Here is a 17,921-nt window from a genome sequence, read left to right on the forward strand (position 1 = left end):
CTTTTATAGTTGTTTACATTATAAAAGTCACGGCACATTAAATTTTACTATTATTTACCTAAATCTTTCCCCCCAAAATCGGATACAATCAATTACCTGCTCTTATTTCTGAGATCTAGAACCAGGATTTCCCTGAAGTCTGTCTAGTAATAGTCATGTCATGATAGCTCACTGAATTTCTCAGGTTTAAAGGAAATATTGCTTGTACATGTCAGATTTCCAAACTGACATGTAAAAAATATTATTTATAAAAAATCTTATAAACTACAATATTTATTCCAGAAAGGCCCCTGTGAATCACTTTTTCCATTCCCTTATTCATAGTGACCTCACTAAGTCCCAATAGGAGGAACCAATAATTCTGCCTGTTTCTTTTTTTTTTTTTTTTTGTATTTTTCCGAAGCTGGAAATGGGGAGACAGACAGACTCCCGCATGCGCCCGACCGGGATCCACCCCGCGCGCGCCCACCAGGGGGCGATGCTCCGCCCACCAGGGGGCGATGCTCTGCCCATCCCGGGCTTCGCTCTGTCCTGACCAGAGCCACTCTAGCACCTGAGGCAGAGGCCATGGAGCCATCCCCAGCGCCCAGGCCATCTTTGCTCCAATGGAGCCTTGGCTGCAGGAGAAGAGAGAGACAGAGAGGAAAGAGAGGGGGAGGGGTGGAGAAGCAGATAGGCACTTCTCCTGTGTGCCCTGGCCAGGAATCGAACCCGGGACTTCTGCACGCCAGGCCAACGCTCTACCACTGAGCCAACCGGCCAAGGCCCTGCCTCTGTTTATTTTCTTTTTTTTTTTTTTTATTTGTATTTTTCTGAAGCTGGAAACGGGGAGAGACAGTCAGACAGACTCCCGCATGCGCCCGACCGGGATCCACCCGGCACGCCCACCAGGGGCAACGCTCTGCCCACCAGGGGGCGATGCTCTGCCCCTCCGGGGCGTCGCTCTGCTGCGACCAGAGCCACTCTAGCGCCTGGGGCAGAGGCCAAGGAGCCATCCCTAGCGCCCAGGCCATCTTTGCTCCAATGGAGCCTTGGCTGCGGGAGGGGAAGAGAGAGACAGAGAGGAAGGAGGGGGTGGGGGTGGAGAAGCAAATGGGCGCTTCTCCTATGTGCCCTGGCCGGGAATCGAACCCGGGTCCCCCACACGCCAGGCCGACGCTCTACCGCTGAGCCAACTGACCGGGGCCTGCCTCTGTTTCTTGATCTTGTACAAAGCAGGCATGAAAAAAAATTGTTCAGCTCTAGTTGAGAAACAGAGTCCTGGGTTAGGACTCAGGGGATGAACATTTGAGTCCCACATCTTTCACACATCAAATTTAGAGTGTGTATAAACATCACAGCCTCTTTCTGATGACATTTTTACCAAGAAATGGGGAGAAAATATGCCCCAAAATTTGGCAATTAACATCCAGTTACCATATTTTAATCAGAATTAAATTGCTATTGCAGTAACCACTTATTGATAAATTTAACCTCAAGAAATATTTAATGACTTCTATATCATTACATGGCAGAGAGATCAAAACCTTACCTGTCCCAGGGAACTTGAACCGTGGAATGACATGACATCCTGAATGTGAAATCCTAAGTTTTCAGTCCATGAAGTCAGATTGATCCTGCCCTTCTCCACCCTTTAAAGCTTTCATTATTTAAAATTAACACAATTTTTTGAAAGTGAATGATGCATGTCTTATAAAAAGAAAGTAAGAGGTTCAGAGGAAGTTCATGTCATAGATGCACATAATCCCCTTTGCATCTTTTCTGTACTCCTGTGAACTATTGCTGGAAGGGATGAAAGGACAGGGAGAAAAGGAGCCCAGGGTGGAAGCCTATTGCCTATTCTGTGTTTGTGTGAACTAAGGGTCTATTTAATGTTAAAAAAAAATTTGTTTTTGTTGTCTACTCTGTGCAAAGGTATAGGCTCTGAGGAATCAGAAATTAAAGACATTCAGCCCTGGCCAAGTGGCTCAGTTGGGTGGAACATCCTTCCAATATACTAGGATTGTGAGTTCTATCTTTGTTTCGGCATGTACAAGAAATCACCAATGAATGCACAACTTAGTCAAACTACAAATAGATATTTCTCTCTTTTTCTCTTCCTCTCTCTACCTTTACCTTTCCCTCCAAAAACAATAAAAATTTAAAAATTAAATTAATGAGATTCAGTCATTTCCCTTCATATACTCAGTATCTATTTGTATAAAAACAGAAAAGAATGTCCCATCAGAGATCCAGAGAAATACATACCTTCAAATCACACAATATTTTATTCAAAGTGTGTAAAGATAAACTTAATATTAATAATAATATCTAAAATTTATTTTGAACTTTCTGTGTACACTCATTATATATGGAATTTTCACTATATTTAATCTTTGAAAAAATGCAGTTGTGGCAACAGGAATCAACTAAGATGAAAATGTTGAGGTTCAAAGACACCAGAACTTGACCATTATTGCAAAAGATTATATAGCAGACAAAATTAAACTAAATCTTAGACCAGGGGACCCCAAACTTTTTATACAGGGGACAGTTCACTGTCCCTCAGACCGTTGGGAGGGCCAGACTATAAAAAAAACTATGAACAAATCCCTATGCACACTGCACATATCTTAAAGTAAAAAAACAAAATGGGAACAAATACAATATTTAAAATAAAGAACAAGTAAATTTAAATCAACAAACTGACCAGTATTTCAATGGGAACTATGCTCCTCTCACTGACCACCAATGAAAGAGGTGCCCCTTCCGGAAGTGCGTTGGGGGCCGGATAAATGGCCTCAGGGGGCTGCATGCAGCTCGCGGGCCGTAGTTTGGGGACCCCTGTCTTAGACTCTGCTGCTTATATGTTAAAATTCTTTACTGTTTCCGAACACCTCAAAAAGTTTAACACAGAAGTTCAGAGGTCTTAACTAAAAGTACAGCTGAGATACATATTTTAACTGATTTTTGGTTTTTAAGAATGAAAACCAACACCCATAATATGTTTCTTTTAGACTGAGAAGGGCTAAGATTCAGAAATGAAGGAGGAAAAAGTTCAAGAAAAATCTAGGAGTGGGGGCAAGCAAAAGGTCTGCCCTAAATTATAAACTGCTGATCTGTCTATGGTCCGCACCATGAACTCAGCTAGCCTTCCTACAGTCAGTGCAGCAGGGGGCGTCCATCACTCTCCACTGAGGTCTCCTAGGAACCCCCACAGGGAGGAGGACAGTGAACAGGGGTCTGCCTGGAGTGACCTGGCAAGTAAAATGATGAGTTGGGTTTTCAGGAGAGAATACTGGCCATATGTCCTGTGTGTGGAGTCTGGATGCCTGGATTCCAACTGGAATCACTCCCACTTTAAGCAAATGCTGTGCTCTTGTATTCATATGTAAAATGATAAAATGTTCATTCCTCTTTCAGGGAGTGATTATGCAGATAAAATAAAACAAGGTGTAGAACACTCAGCTGAGCGCCTGGCACTTAGGAGGTCCTCAGTGACTGTTCATGACATCTGGATCACTTTTTCATCCTCCTCTAACTCCTCCTGCTCATCTTCATCAACTCCTGATTTTGGAGTACTTATGAGGCCATTTAAAGAGGCCTGTTTCTTGCCATCATAGGAGTAATTTCTATGGGAACTAAAAACATTATAAGAGGTAATCAGAACTCTGAATAAAAGTTCTTAAACTCCCACTTAACATTATAAGAGGTAATCAGAACTCTGAATAAAAGTTCTTAAACTCCCAGCAAGAACATAGAATTCACAGTTCTTGAAGTAGAAACTCCATTAGGTGCTCTGTCACCTGTCTACTCCAAAGGTCCTGCTTCTCCGGGCCCTTTACAGGAAGATTTGCTGACCCTTTCCTGGTGTTATTGATAAAATTGTTTCCTTTATGGGTTACTGTGAGGAGAAAACTAAATATATAATATAAAGTACTTATTAGGACAGTGTTTGGCTCAAAGTAAAGAATCAATAAGTGGAAGTTGTGTTTATCATAATAAGAGGCCCAAAGAAAAAAACCCAAAATTTCTATTTATGTTCAAATAGCATTTGGTAAATTATAATCCATTTCATATTACAGATTTTACCAGAAAAGATATATGAAAAACAAAATATGTACACTAACCAAGTACAGTATTTACCTAGTATGAGGTTTAATGCTGGGACCTTGGAGTCATTTTCATCATAGTGAGCAAACATACAAGTTGATTTTATCAATATTATGTTTCTAGAAGATGTAGCCCATGTATTAGGGCAGACACACACACACAAAATACCACAGAAATGAATATTCAGATAATATAATTCTACTCAAGAAAAACAACTAAAAACACTTAAAGAAGAATGCTAGATAATGGGAACATACAATTTAATTATTTTCTAATATGCTAATATAAACCAACTAGCAGTAAATGAAACTAATAATGCCACTTAAATTAGTAACAAAAATTAGCTTGATGAACTATATCAATCCAATGAATTAAGAAATTTTATAAATAAATAAAATAAAATTTGAGGTAAATAACAAAGAACTCTTTGGTACAAGTAGGTCCCAAATGCATTTTCTAAACTTTCAATTTGGGAATGGTTATTGTCCTACTAAATCTGGAAGCTCTGTTTGAAAGGTAAGTGTAGATAATCCAAATTTGCCATTTGGAATCTGATTCTCAGAGAAAAGATATTTGCACTCCCATGTTTATTGCAGCATTATTCACCACAACCAAAAGGTGAAAACAATCTGACAGATGAAGGGATAAAGAAAATGTGGTGTCTACATGAATGGAATATCACTGGGTCATAAAATAAGAGACGCTTTCTTATACAACATGGATGAACCTTGAGAACATTATGCTAAGTGAAATGAACAAGTCACAAAAAGACACTACATAGTTCCAGTGGTGCGAGATATCTAAAATACATAAACTCTTAGAAACAGAAAGTAGAATGATGTTACCAGAGGCTGAGAGGAAAGGGTGGTGGAGTTGTTTTTGGTAGGTCATTTCAGTCATGAAGAATGTGAACAAGGGAGTCTGAAGATTTGTTGTACCAAAATGTGCATGTGATTGACATTCTACTATACACTTACACACTGGGGAAGGGTAAATTTATGTGGTTTTTCTGCCAGAATAAAAAAAATAAATTAAAATGGAAAACAGGATAAAGCATAAGTAGGGGCTTACTGCAGGAAGACGTTCATGTGGAAATCAGAAGCAATCAATTCATAAAATTAAATTTTCCAAGTAATTTTTTAAAGTTTAAGTTTTTGTGTAAAGAAAAGTACATAACAAAGAAAGAATTCATGAGTATGTGGCATATGAAAATGTTTTTAAATGGTAACTATTTCAATTACTCTTCAGAAGTTGTACGTTGAGTTGGATATTGAGGTTCAAGAATGTCAGCATTTAATACTATGCCACAAATCTCTCTTTTGAATAACATGAGGTAGTTACAAGTGTGAACTTTTTTATTATTTTTTTAATGAGACAGAGACAGGAAGGATGAGACATGCAAAAAATCAACTCATAGTTGTGGCACTTGGATTGTTCATTGATTGCTTCTCATATGTGCCTTGATGGGGAGGATGGGGGTGCTTGAGCCAAGCCTGTGACCCCTTGCTCAAGACAGCCACCTTGGGTTCAAGCCAGAGACCATGGGATCATGTCAATAATCCCATGCTCAAACAAGTGCCCCCGTGCTCAAGCAGGTGAGCCTGTACTGAAGTTGGCAGCCTGGGGGTTTCAAACCTGGGTCCTCTGTGTCCCAGGATGATGCTCAACCCACTGCACTACCACTGGTCAGACACAAGTTTGAATTCTGAAGCCAGGTAGATTTAGCTACTTACAAGCTATGTGGCCTTGGGCAAGCAGTTTCTCTGCCCCTTTTTCTTCATCTGTAAAACATGGTGAACACAGCACCCACCTCACATTATTTTTGTGAAAAGAAATGCATTTTTGTGAAGAGTAGAGCTAGACTGCATTAAAGGGTGTCTAACACAGAGCACAGGGAGTTCAGGTTATGACAGTATCGACATACGACATTTGAAGTTTACTACACTCACTACCATAAAAACAAAAAAATCAAGATGTATTTCAGCTTCTGCTGTTAACATACTTATGGACGACATAGGCAAACCAGTTTGGTTGCAGCGGGGCAGAATACACAGTAGTGTACAGTACAGTATGTTTATGTCTTTTTCCTTTTTCTGTGGCTTACTTGTGTCTTTATGTTCTACATTATGATTTTACAACTGTGTAAGGATAGGTAACTGACAGGCTAGGGTGTGTTTCGACTTACATCAAAATTCAGGTTATGTCACTCTTGTATGAATGAAACTGTATCATGACCCAAGGAACCCCCGTAATCACTAAATAAACCATAGCTATTTTAGTCAAACCAAACTATTATTTATAAAGTAACAATGTGCCATATGTTGTCACTCAAAGATACTATGATCTTGGATCTCTCATACTTTGCCAACTGAGTTTTTTCCTTCCTTTTTAACCTTTGAGTAGTAAGATTTTTTTTATGCTTGCTGACCCCCAGTAGTGAATTATTTTTCAAAAAGTAAAATAAGTTCCAGTTACAGTTTTACTAACAAAATTGTGTTTGTTTGATAACCAATTTTATTTTATTTTTTTTTTAAAGGTTTTTTTTTTTTAATTTTATTTATTAATTTTTAGAGAGGAGAGAGAGAGGGAGAGAGAGAAAGGGGGAGGAGCTGGAAGCATCAACTCCCATATGTGCCTTGACCAGGCAAGCCCGGGGTTCGGGGTTTCGAACCGGCGACCTCAGCATTTCCAGGTCGATGCTTTATCCACTGCGCCACCACAGGTCAGGCACGATAACCAATTTTAAAAATAAGAACATACATTTGCCTTTTTTAAATGTTGTCTTACACATTTTTAAAATAATCATACTCTGCATGGTCAGAAGGCACAAGGACGTACATGAGCATTCGTACTACTCAAAGGGTTAACGGTCCTTTCACAACATTGGTGGCCCATATAATTGTGTATGACTGAAAACATATCTAGTGCTTATCTAACAGATGCCATTAACTATAAAAACTTTACAGCTATTAATATATATATACTTAAAGGAGTATTATAGAACACTATCTCCTAAGATCAGAAACAAGGCAATGGTGTTTTTATCTTTTCATCACTGTAAAGTAATGAGGCAAGAAAATAAAAGATAAAGTTTAGAATTTCTTTTATTGATATTAAGACTGTATACACAAAAAATCCAAAATAAGCCATAAATATCTAAATAAGTAATTTAATTTATAAAGGTTAATGGAGAAAAGATCAATGTACAAAAAGAAATTGAAATTCTATACACTAAACAAAAATAAAAAAATTACTTGGGTGGTAAACACACAATACAATATACAAATGATATATTACAGAATTGTACATATAAAACCTATGTAATTTTATTAACCAATGTCACTCCAATAAATTCAATAAAAAATATTTTTAAAGTAAATAAAAATGTTTACAAAGTAAAACACAGTATATATATAAATGAAGGTACTCAATACCTCTACAATTAAAACTACAATCCACTGTTAAAGATGACCCAGAAAGATAGACAATTATATTATGTTCATCAACTGTAAGACCCAGCATTATAAAAATGTCAATTTCATTCAGGTTATTTTATCAAATCAATGTAATTCCAAGCATAGTCTCAGCTTTATTTTTAAAATCGATAAGAAGATACAGAATGAAATGAATAGAGAAGCACATATAGACTCTACTCTGGTGTGTGGATGAGTATGAGTGCCCACTCCTAAAGCAAGTCAGAGTCTCACATTCCTGTGAATAACAGTGGGCAAGGGAGCCAATCAGATTCAGTGACAACAATCATATTGGAATTGTCCCAAAAGACCATCACTCTATTCTCCCTAAAAATCTAATCCAGAAAGAAAGCAGTGTGCATTTCCTGGGGCCATAAAGAGAGATAGCCTGCCAAAAGCTAATGCAATAAGATGCACCACCAAGACATTAAGACAGTATATCCAGCCTGGCCAGGCAGTGGCATAGTGGATAGAGCGTTGGACTGGGATGCGGAGGACCCAGGTTTGAGACCCCAAGATCTCCAGCTTGAGTGCAGGCTCATCTGGTTTGAGCAAAGCTCACCAGCTTGGACCCAAGGTCCCTGGCTGGAGCAAGGGGTTACTTGGTCTGCTGAAGGCTCGCGGTCACGGCACATATGAGAAAGCAATCAATGAACAACTAAGGTGTCGCAATGAAAAACTGATGATTGATGCTTCTCATCTCTCTCTGTTCCTGTCTGTCCCTATCTATCCATCTCTCTGACTCGATCTCTGTAAAAAAAAAAAAAAAAAATGTATAGCCAGACAAAATTGGTTTAGCCTGAAGATCCAACCATGCATGAAGCCAGTTATATCCAAGGACTTTCCAGTAATCCAACCAATAAATTCCTGTTATAACTAAAAAATATGAAAATAGTGACAAACCAGAGACTGAGAAAAGTTTTCCACAATATACATATGTATAAAATACACATTACATATATATCATATATGGCCTATGTAACTACAGAGATGCACATACATAAAATGGACAAGTAACAGAAAGAAATTTTCCAAATTAGAAATAAAAATTGGTAAAATTTTTCAACAGGTACCCTCATGAAAGATACCCAAATAGCCAACAAGCACATAAAAATACATTCAACCCTAGTCGGGTACTTGGTTGGTTAGAGCTTCATAATGACATGCCACTATTGTGGGATTAATTATTTCCAGGCAGAGCACATGCAAGAATCAACCAATGAATGCATAAATAATTGGGACAGTAAGTCTATGCTTCTCTCTTTTCCTCTCTCTCTTATTCCTTCCTCTCTGAAATCAGTAAATAAATTTTAAACCATTTTTTTAACTATATCATAATTATAGATCAAGTAAATGCAAATTAAAATCAAAACCAAAATATTACATCTTATGCTGAATGGCTAAAATGAGTGTGTGCTGGCCAGGTATCTAGACCAATTGAAATGTTCATCTATTGCATCTAGAATTGTAGGTATAGTCAGTCTTTCTAAAATAGTGAAATACCTACCAAAACTACACCTGAAGCCAACCCTGACCCACTAACCATATTCCCACATACAGAGCATTTACTAAGAAAAATAAGTGTGTGTCTGCCAAAAGGACAATGGAAAAAGAAACAGACATTAAGTAGAGAAAACAGGCCAAAAACATAACTGTACGTTATATTTTAACATTCATGTAAAGATCAAAGCTCTGGCCGGGTAGCTCAGTTGCTTAGAGCATTATCCTGATACACCAACATTGTGAATTTGATCCCCAGACAGGGCACACAAGACTCAACCAAGAAAAGCATAAATAAGTGAAACAGGTCGATTTCTCTCTCTTTCCCTCTCCTTTTCTTTCTCTCTACAATCAATGCATAAAAATTAAAATAAAAGTAAATCAGGAAGAAGCAAAGCTAATAAATTATAATTAAAGTAAAAATCGTGCTTTCCTCTATAGAGCAATTACTGAGAAGGTAGATGAATAACTTTCTGGAGTGATGGAAGTGTTCAGTTATCAGGGTGTAAACATTATGTGCAATTCCATCAAGCTGTACACTTAGAATAGCACACTTCTGTACAGTAGTGTACATATTCCTTAATAAAACAATAGAAAACAATGACAGGAAGTTCTATAGGTATACAGTGTGGCTCCATGTAATGACTGGGATACATTCTGAGGGCATCATTAGACAATTTTGTCCCTGTGCAAACATATTAGAATTCACAGGCAATAGGAATTTCTCAGCTCATTATAATCTTCTGGTACAACCATCATCCATTGCTGATTTATGTAGTGTATGCAACACAGGACTGTACTTTTTGAGATGAGGGAAAATATAATAGAAGGAAAAAGTGCGGCTAAACATACCTGAAGCACAAACCAATAAAGCATCATCTTAGGTAAAAAAAAAAAAAAAAGGTAAAATCTTCTGTTTGAAGATGTCAAATATAAATCTTCCTCCACTAAAATGGGATGACACCCTATCTGATACTTATCTTACTTATATCCAATTTTACTCACTGTCCACAGCTCTTTTTGTTTTGAAACCACAGTGAACTTACACAGATGTATCTTTCCACTTGAGTAATGATATCATGCGACTGGATTGTGGAGATGTCAACAGTCCAGCTCCAAACTGGGGCCAAATCTATATAATCAGTTGATCTCTCAGGGAAAGTGTAACATCTGCAGGATGACAATACTAAAACTTGTCAAAGTCTAAGAGGGTGTGTATGGCCATAATGAAGAAACTTATAGGGAAGTTTACGGAACCACTGCTTCCAAGGTAACTAACATCAAGGACTTAATGTTGTTGAGCCAGTACTGAATGGTGAGGCCAATGATCAGGAAAATGAGCTGGAAACTAGTCCACCAGGAACCTATGAATCTGTCTCCCAGTATCATGGCCTTACTAAACTCAAATAAGGAATTCTATAGTCTGCCTTTCAATTCACATACAAACTCTCTATTTTAGACTACACTAACCAGGAAATACATAAAAAAATACAAACCAGAAACCAGTGAGCCAACATTCTACTTTAAAAGTGAAGCACTGATCTTTGCTTTTAGTGCAAATTTTCTTATTCACTTATTTCTTAGAAATTATGACATAATAAGTAATATTTTGGAAGGCATTACCACATAGTTTACATACAAAGGTCTTCTCTTAGTTATGAGTTCTCAGGAGTCATCTAAAAGATGTGGGACAATTATCTACTTAGTTACAGTCATAAGATTTCTCCACTGTGGGAGATCTCACATGTTGCCTAAGATTGGAAAAGCATTGCAGATGTCCCCATAGTTCTTACATTTGTATGTTTTCTCTAGAGTGAATTTTCACATGCCTTCGAAAATAGGCAAGACAAACAAAGGCTTTCCCACATTCCTTACATTCATAGGGTTTCTCTCCAGTGTGGCTTCTTACATGTCTTCGAAAGGATGTGGGACAACTGAAGGCTTTCCCACACTGTAGACAGTCGAAAGGCTTTTCTCCAGTGTGCATTCGGGCATGTACAGTCAGGTATGAAGAGTGACGAAAGGCTTTCCCACACTCTTTACATTCATAAGGTTTCTCCCCTGTGTGTGTTCTCATGTGAATCCTCAGAGCTGAAGGATAAATAAAGGCTTTCCCGCATTTCTGACATTCATGAGGTTTCTCCCCAGTGTGAGTCCGTCCATGCACTGCAAGGTGGGAGGAACTAATAAAGGCTTTCCCACATTCCTTGCATTTATAAGGCTTCTCTCCACTGTGTGTTCTCAAGTGTTCAGTGAGAGATGAGGGACGACTGAAGGCCTTCCCACATTCCTTACATTCGTATTTTGTCTTGACAGTATGATGTCTCACATGTGCTCTGAAGGATGAAGGACAACTGAAGGCTGTTTCACACTCCTTACATTCATAGGGCTTCTCTCTACTTTGATTTTTCACATGTGTATTAAGGGAACTGAGGAAAGAGAAGGCTTTCCCACATTCCAGACATTCATAAGGTTTCTCTCCTGTGTGCTTTCTCATATGTATACTTAAGGAGGAGGGACAATTGTAGGCCTTCCCACACTCTTTACATTTATAGGGTTTCTCTCCAGTATGTGTTCTGACATGTACAGTGAGTTTCGAGGACTCACTGAAGGCTTTCCCACACTCCTTACATTCATAAGGCTTCTCGCCAGTATGGATTCTTAAATGTATTATGAGGTGAGAGGAAGAACTAAAGGCCTTCCCACATTCCTTGCATTCGTAAGGCTTATCTCCACTGTGAATTCTTTTATGTTTGGATAGTGAGGAGGAGCAACTAAAGGCCTTCCCACATTCCTTGCATTCAAAAGGCTTATCTCCACTGTGAATTCTTTTGTGCTCTGTGAGGGATGAAGAACAGCTGAAGGTTTTGCCACATTGCTCACATTCACAGTTTGTCTGTCCAGAGTGAAGCTTCATATGCGCCCTGAAGAATGAAGAACAGCCGAAGGCTCTGGTACACTGCTGACATTCGTAGGGTTTGTCTTCCTCGGGGGTTTTCATGTGCTTCCTGAAACAGGCGAGAAAATGGAAAGCCTTCCCACACTCCCTGCACTGGTAGGGTTTGCTTCCTGTGTGCGAACTGACGTGGGTCTTCAGGGAAACATGATCTGTGAAGACCTTTTTACATTCATGGCATTCATAGGATTGTACCTCAGCAGTTCTCTTGAGTACGTTAAGATTTGAAATTTGGTCAAAGGTTTTTTCACACTGATTTTCTTGTTCACATTCATAAATGTTCTCCACCACATGATTTCTTTTAAAAATAAAAAGCACAATATTAGTAATAAATATATTTTTAATATTTTCAGTAACTGTGCATGTTTTCACTCTAAGGCAGTGGTTCTTAAAGTGTGTGTCAGGGCACACTGGTGTGCCATAGAAGATTTTCCGGTGCACCCTATGGTATTCCAGAGAAATATGTGCCTGTTTGGGACCAAAAAAACAACAGGGTTTTTGGAGTTTAGATTTTTGGGGAACAGAAGTGTGGGGAATTGGCTGTAAGCTGATAGTCTGCCCAATCCCCCACCTCACTTGCCTGAATAAGTTGCAAAAGGCTGTTAAGCTGTGGTGCTGGATTGTTTACACTACCACCCATGTTATTCAGAAAGACTGAAGGCAAGTTTCTACTATCCTTTGTTTGGTGTAAAGTTAAGATGATATGTATGGTGGGGGTTTTCTGCACTCAACACAATTAAGAGTAAAAGAGAGGAATTCTTCAGTGTATTGACAAGGAAATGAGAGTTTGCCTTTCAATATATGCCCAAACATTGAAGAAGACACTAGGACACATCAGGCTTATGTTGCTCATAAACACAAGAATGAAAGAACTTAACACATTTATGCTGGGACTTGCTGAATTTACTAAATCTTACTAAGAATGCATCTGTATATATATAAAAAGATAACATTTTTGTTTTGTTTTTTATTATTTAACCACTTTTATATAAATTCTAAAAAGCATAACAAAGAATTTAACATAAAGATGTTTTCAATATCAGAATTTAATTTTTTCATATTTATTTTGTTTAATTTCCATAAATGCATGCTTGTATTTATATATATATTTTTAAATATTTGACTTAATTATAACATATTTCTGAGAAATTTGTATATAGCAACCCTACAATTATTTGTAGGATTTTAAGTGCACCCCGACTTCAAAAAGTTTCAGAATCACTGCCCTAAGGGTTTATAAACTGAAAGTTCTCACAGAGGGCTCTACAATAGCCAGTATTTATCACCAAGTTTTTTGTTGTTTTTTTTTTTATAAATTCTTTTACAGGTGAAAGGAGGGGAGATAGACTCTTGCATGCACCCTGACAAGGACTAACCCAATGAATGCCATCTGGGGCCAATGCTCTGCCCATCTGGGGCCATACTCAAATTCTGTAGGAATATACTATGAAAATATGCAGTTAGAATGATAATTAGAGACAGCAAGGTGACCTAAGGTGAAAGCCCTTAGTGGATGAGAGTCTAGGTGCCTCTCTGATCCGTACTGAAAACAGTTCATGCTGGAGACAGCAAAACAGCAGGATAAGATTCAGTAACAGACAATGTTTAGGCTTTCAGAACAGACAGTAGAAGTCAGCATGTTCCTTGTCCTTTACTTCACCCCCTGAAAACTTTTGCTGTCTGCTTCCTTGAGTTATTTGTACTGGCTAATAAATATCTGAGTAAGGCTGGGGATGGGGCTTTAGCTCTTCAGTCTGTTGATCAGGGCTGTTGCCTCCCCTCAACCCCTTGGAACATTTCATCTGGTCTCAGTAGTTTTTGTCTCTATGACATGTGGGGCCCTCTGTGATGAATGGGAATCAAATGACAGGTTTGCTACTCTGAGCAGTTCATTCTCATCACAAGTGATTCCTCATGTGAGGAATCAGAAGAAAGGGCCTCCCAAAGACTAGCAAAAAAAAAAAAAAAAGACGTCTGCTCATCCTATTTGTTAAGGAACACAAGCAGCAGGGGAATAGCCATTGAATGCTTGTGGTGAGGTCACTTTTAGGGATCAGACCAGGGGATTTCTCTTTCCCTTCATCTCTCCTTCATCATGGGGAATTCCCTTTCTTCTGGGCAGTGGAGTCTCAAGTTACAGCTACAGGGACTCTTTCGAAATGCAGTGTCGGATCAGAATTGAACTGCCCTCTTGCTCACAACCTGACAACAAAGCCCTTCATATCTGAAGGACAGAAGTTCAGACTTAGAAGATTGAAAAAGACTTTTCCAAAGGGATGGTTGAAGCAACATGGATGGAATATAAATGACCCCTTAGAATTGGAAAGGGCCTGTAAAAACTGTTCTCACCACCTAGCCCCCTGGTCGGCAAACTATAGATGACGAGCCACATGAGGCTCTTTGGCCTCTTGAGTGTGGCTCTTCCAAAATACCATGTATGGGCAATACCTCGATAAGAAATGTACCTACCTATATAGATAGTTTAAGTTTAAAATATTGGGCTCTCAAAAGAAATTTCAATCATTGTACTGTTGATATTTGGCTCTGTTGACTAAGGAGTTTACGGACTACTGACTAGCCCAAACCCCAGACCAGCCACACCCTTAGCTATTTCATCGACCCTAACCAGCAGGAAGGAGCTACAGAAGAGACCTTCAACCTTTTTCCTTAAGCAACAAAAAGCTGGAATGTTAGGTTTGGGCCCAGGGCTCCTTTAAATCCAGAATCCCTTTAAAGTCTCAAATTCCCCTCACCCCCCCTTAAGCAACGATCCCTACCCTGGGAAGATTCTAGTAAGAGTCCTTAGGACAATGCTTTCAGGAGAGATCTCGGGGTTGGGAAAGGGAGATAGTCTGTGAACAAGGCCACCAACCTGTTACAACTGTGGAAAAGAAAAATATTTTTAGAAAGATTACAAGCAGAGCCTAATAACAACTACCATATGTAGCCTAGCTTTTGAGTATGCCCTGAGACTAATTAAAACTCAATCTAAAAATTCCTTTAAAAGTATCAGCAAAGCAGATTTTAATTAACCAATTTTATTAATTACTATTCTTGTTCTGTTTATGCAAATTACCAGGCCAAGTTAAAACTGGGGTTAATACTTTAACTAGAATAATCTTAATTTGGCTATTAAGAAAATGACTGTGGGTAATTATGGGAAGAAGAGAAACCAGGTCATTTAAATATCTTAAAGTCTTCTTCTAGAGGCCTGGGAACTACTGTAATCCTGAGAACAATAGAAAAATGATTAATAATATTGTAAAATATAAAAGTATTCCAAATTTCTTTAACCAGGTGGTCTAAAAATACATTTGATATCACTACTAGTGCTTATTTTGCCTAGGTTCCTGTTATCTCTTTTATAGCCTTTAAAAATGTTTGTTTGCCAGTAAAATTACCAGTTTCTAAGGGTCTTAAAATATAAAAGTATCAATCTAAAATTACTAATAACTTAGTCCTCATTGAAATTAAGGTTTTTAGAAATTGAGAATTCTGATTAATTAGAAATTGTATGATTCTAATGATAAAAGGTATAAGGTATAGAGATATTTTTGGAAGGAAAAGATAGAAAGTAAGTAAGTTCTGAAGCTAGTTATTTCTGGATAAGAAAGTTTATGAAAGTTGCAGAAGGTTTGTGTAAGTTGCAGAAGGTTTGTGTGGGTTGTAGAAGGTTTGTGGAAAATAAAGAACCAAAAAGAGAAGGAACTAAAAAAAAAATAGACAAAGGTGAGAAGAGGAAGAAAGGATTTTAAAAGAAGTACTGTCCTGAAAGGAAAATAAAAAGAAACATTAGAACATTCTTAGGGGCTTCAAGAGCTTGAGCAATTCACTCAAATTTACAGGTATTACAGAAAGATCCAATGGCCTTCTTAAGCCCCAACTACAGAAACAAAAATCGGGGAGTCAGGAGGAGAGACTCACCCCACAAAAACAATTGTATAAGGCTCTTTTTACTCTCAATTTTTAAAACATTTTTTCATCTAAACTTACTGCAGCTGAAAGGCATTTTATACCAAGCCAAGCAACAACCTAAGCCTCTCGTGTTGTACTGGGATATATTAGCTGGCCCTAAGTGGCAGAATCTACTTAGTCTGCTAACCTTAGGGTAAGAATATGTTGTAATTTTGTCATCAACAGGTCCTCTTTGGATACCAGTGAGAAATGTGAAGCCTCATCATGAATTAGCATCCGCCCCTATAAAGCAATCTGATTCAAGAGATTCAGAAGCTGATAGTAAAACCATGTCTGTAAATGAACCTGAAAAGAGGACACCTAACATGCTACCAAGTACTCAGGGCATGCCTGATATCACCAGGGACACTTTGAAACATGTAACGAGGCATGCTAAAGAACTTTTGCAAAATACAGACACAACTGTGACCCCTAAAAACCTGTTTCTCTCTATGCTTGCTCTTCACCTTCCACTTCAACCACCGAATCATCTTTCTCTATATTAATCTTTACTAAAACAAAAAAGGGTGATATGTACCAATATGCTATGAAAATACACAGTTAAAATTACAATTAGAGAAAGTGAGCTGCCAGAGCGTATAACCTCTGAGTGGACGAGAGTCCAGGGACCTTTCTGACCATGTACTAGAAACAGTGTGTGCTGAAAAAAGTGAAGCAGCAGGATAAAATTCAGTAATGGAAAATTATTAGGCTCTCAGAACAGAGATTAGAAGTCAGCACATACCTTGTCCATTATTTCATCCCCTGAAAACTTCTGCTGCCTGCTTCCTTGAGTTATTTGTACTTTCTAATAAATATGTAAGTAATGCTGGGGCCTCAGTCCTTTGGTTTTCTGAATGGGACTGCTGTCTCCCCTTTGCCCCTCAGAGCATGTCATCTGGTCCCTGAGTAGTTCATTGTGGTTACAATAGCAACCGGACTATTTTTAGTGCCAGATGCATGATTCTGCTGAGCCAACTTCAGGGACTGGGGCTGATGTGCTAGAAGCCATCGAGCCATGGCTGCAGGATGCAAGAGGCAGAGAGAGAGAGAGAGAGAGAGAGAGAGAGAGAGAGAGAAGGGAAAGAGGGAGTGGAGGAGAAGCAGGGAGATCCGTATGCCTGGCTGATGCTCTATCACTGAGCTAATGGGCCAGGACCTTCTTTGTTTTTTGTTGAAGTTAATTCAATCAGATGACATTGATCTGTAAAAGTACATAAATTTCAGTGAACATCTCTATAGCATTTGAACTGTTAATTGCATTATGTATCACTGAGTTTTTGACTTACGGGAATTTTCTCATAACTGCTTATAATGGAATTATATCAAACATTGAAAATCGCAGTCTCATTTGTGCAAGAAAATCTTGTGAAAATTCTTTATAAAATTACAACTTTGACAAGTTTTATATACATGTTCTTTATATTTTGTGACATTTTAAGACACTATTATGCAGCACTATATTCTTTTATATGAATGGAACTCACCTCAAATGTCTCTCATGGTTTTTGTTTTTATAGTCAATCCCATGGTATTCCCACTTTTTGTATAAAATAGATGACTGTGCATCATTCCTCTTGAATCTTACTATTTCCTGTTTGTCGGATACTGTTTCTTCATAAATATCTTGTGAAATGACTGATTCATTAGTCTTAAGTTGAGTGTCAGAATCTGAAACGAAAGGAAAAGGCACCTTTGAACAAAGGGCTTTGGGCAGTGTGGTTATTTCAAGACTCTGCTTTCAAGCACAGGGTCAAATGATAAGAAACTGCATGAGAGGACATCAGAGAAATGGCACTGTGAAGAGCGACACCAATAAATCTCCCCAAGATTTCAATAAGTTCTTCAACCAGAAACAGAAAAATCTATCCTTGGAGCATCTAGAAGTCCCACACACTGAACATGAAGGTATGATCGAGCAAAAAATTGACTAAATATATAATCAA

The 17,921-nt window shown here is 38.3% G+C and overlaps 2 protein-coding genes across 2 annotated transcripts in view; one reads left to right on the forward strand and one right to left on the reverse strand.

Annotated features, from left to right (window-relative positions):
- LOC136379614 (zinc finger protein 699-like) overlaps nucleotides 1–17,921 on the forward strand; it is a 142,259-nt gene that overhangs the window by 74,870 nt on the left and 49,468 nt on the right. The window lies entirely within an intron of this gene.
- LOC136379658 (zinc finger protein 699) lies at nucleotides 7,287–12,203 on the reverse strand. The gene has a single exon (XM_066347142.1). It carries the CDS (start codon nucleotides 12,064–12,066, stop codon nucleotides 10,855–10,857), a length of 1,212 nt encoding a protein of 403 aa, XP_066203239.1. The 5' UTR covers nucleotides 12,067–12,203; the 3' UTR covers nucleotides 7,287–10,854.

The sequence above is a fragment of the Saccopteryx leptura genome, chromosome 1 (genome assembly GCF_036850995.1).
Source record: "Saccopteryx leptura isolate mSacLep1 chromosome 1, mSacLep1_pri_phased_curated, whole genome shotgun sequence".
NCBI lineage: Eukaryota > Metazoa > Chordata > Mammalia > Chiroptera > Emballonuridae > Saccopteryx > Saccopteryx leptura.

Coding starts and splice junctions, on each gene's coding strand:
- LOC136379658 (XM_066347142.1), bottom strand. CDS start 12,066: ATGAAAACCCCCGAGGAAGACAAACCCTACGAATGTCAGCAGTGTACC.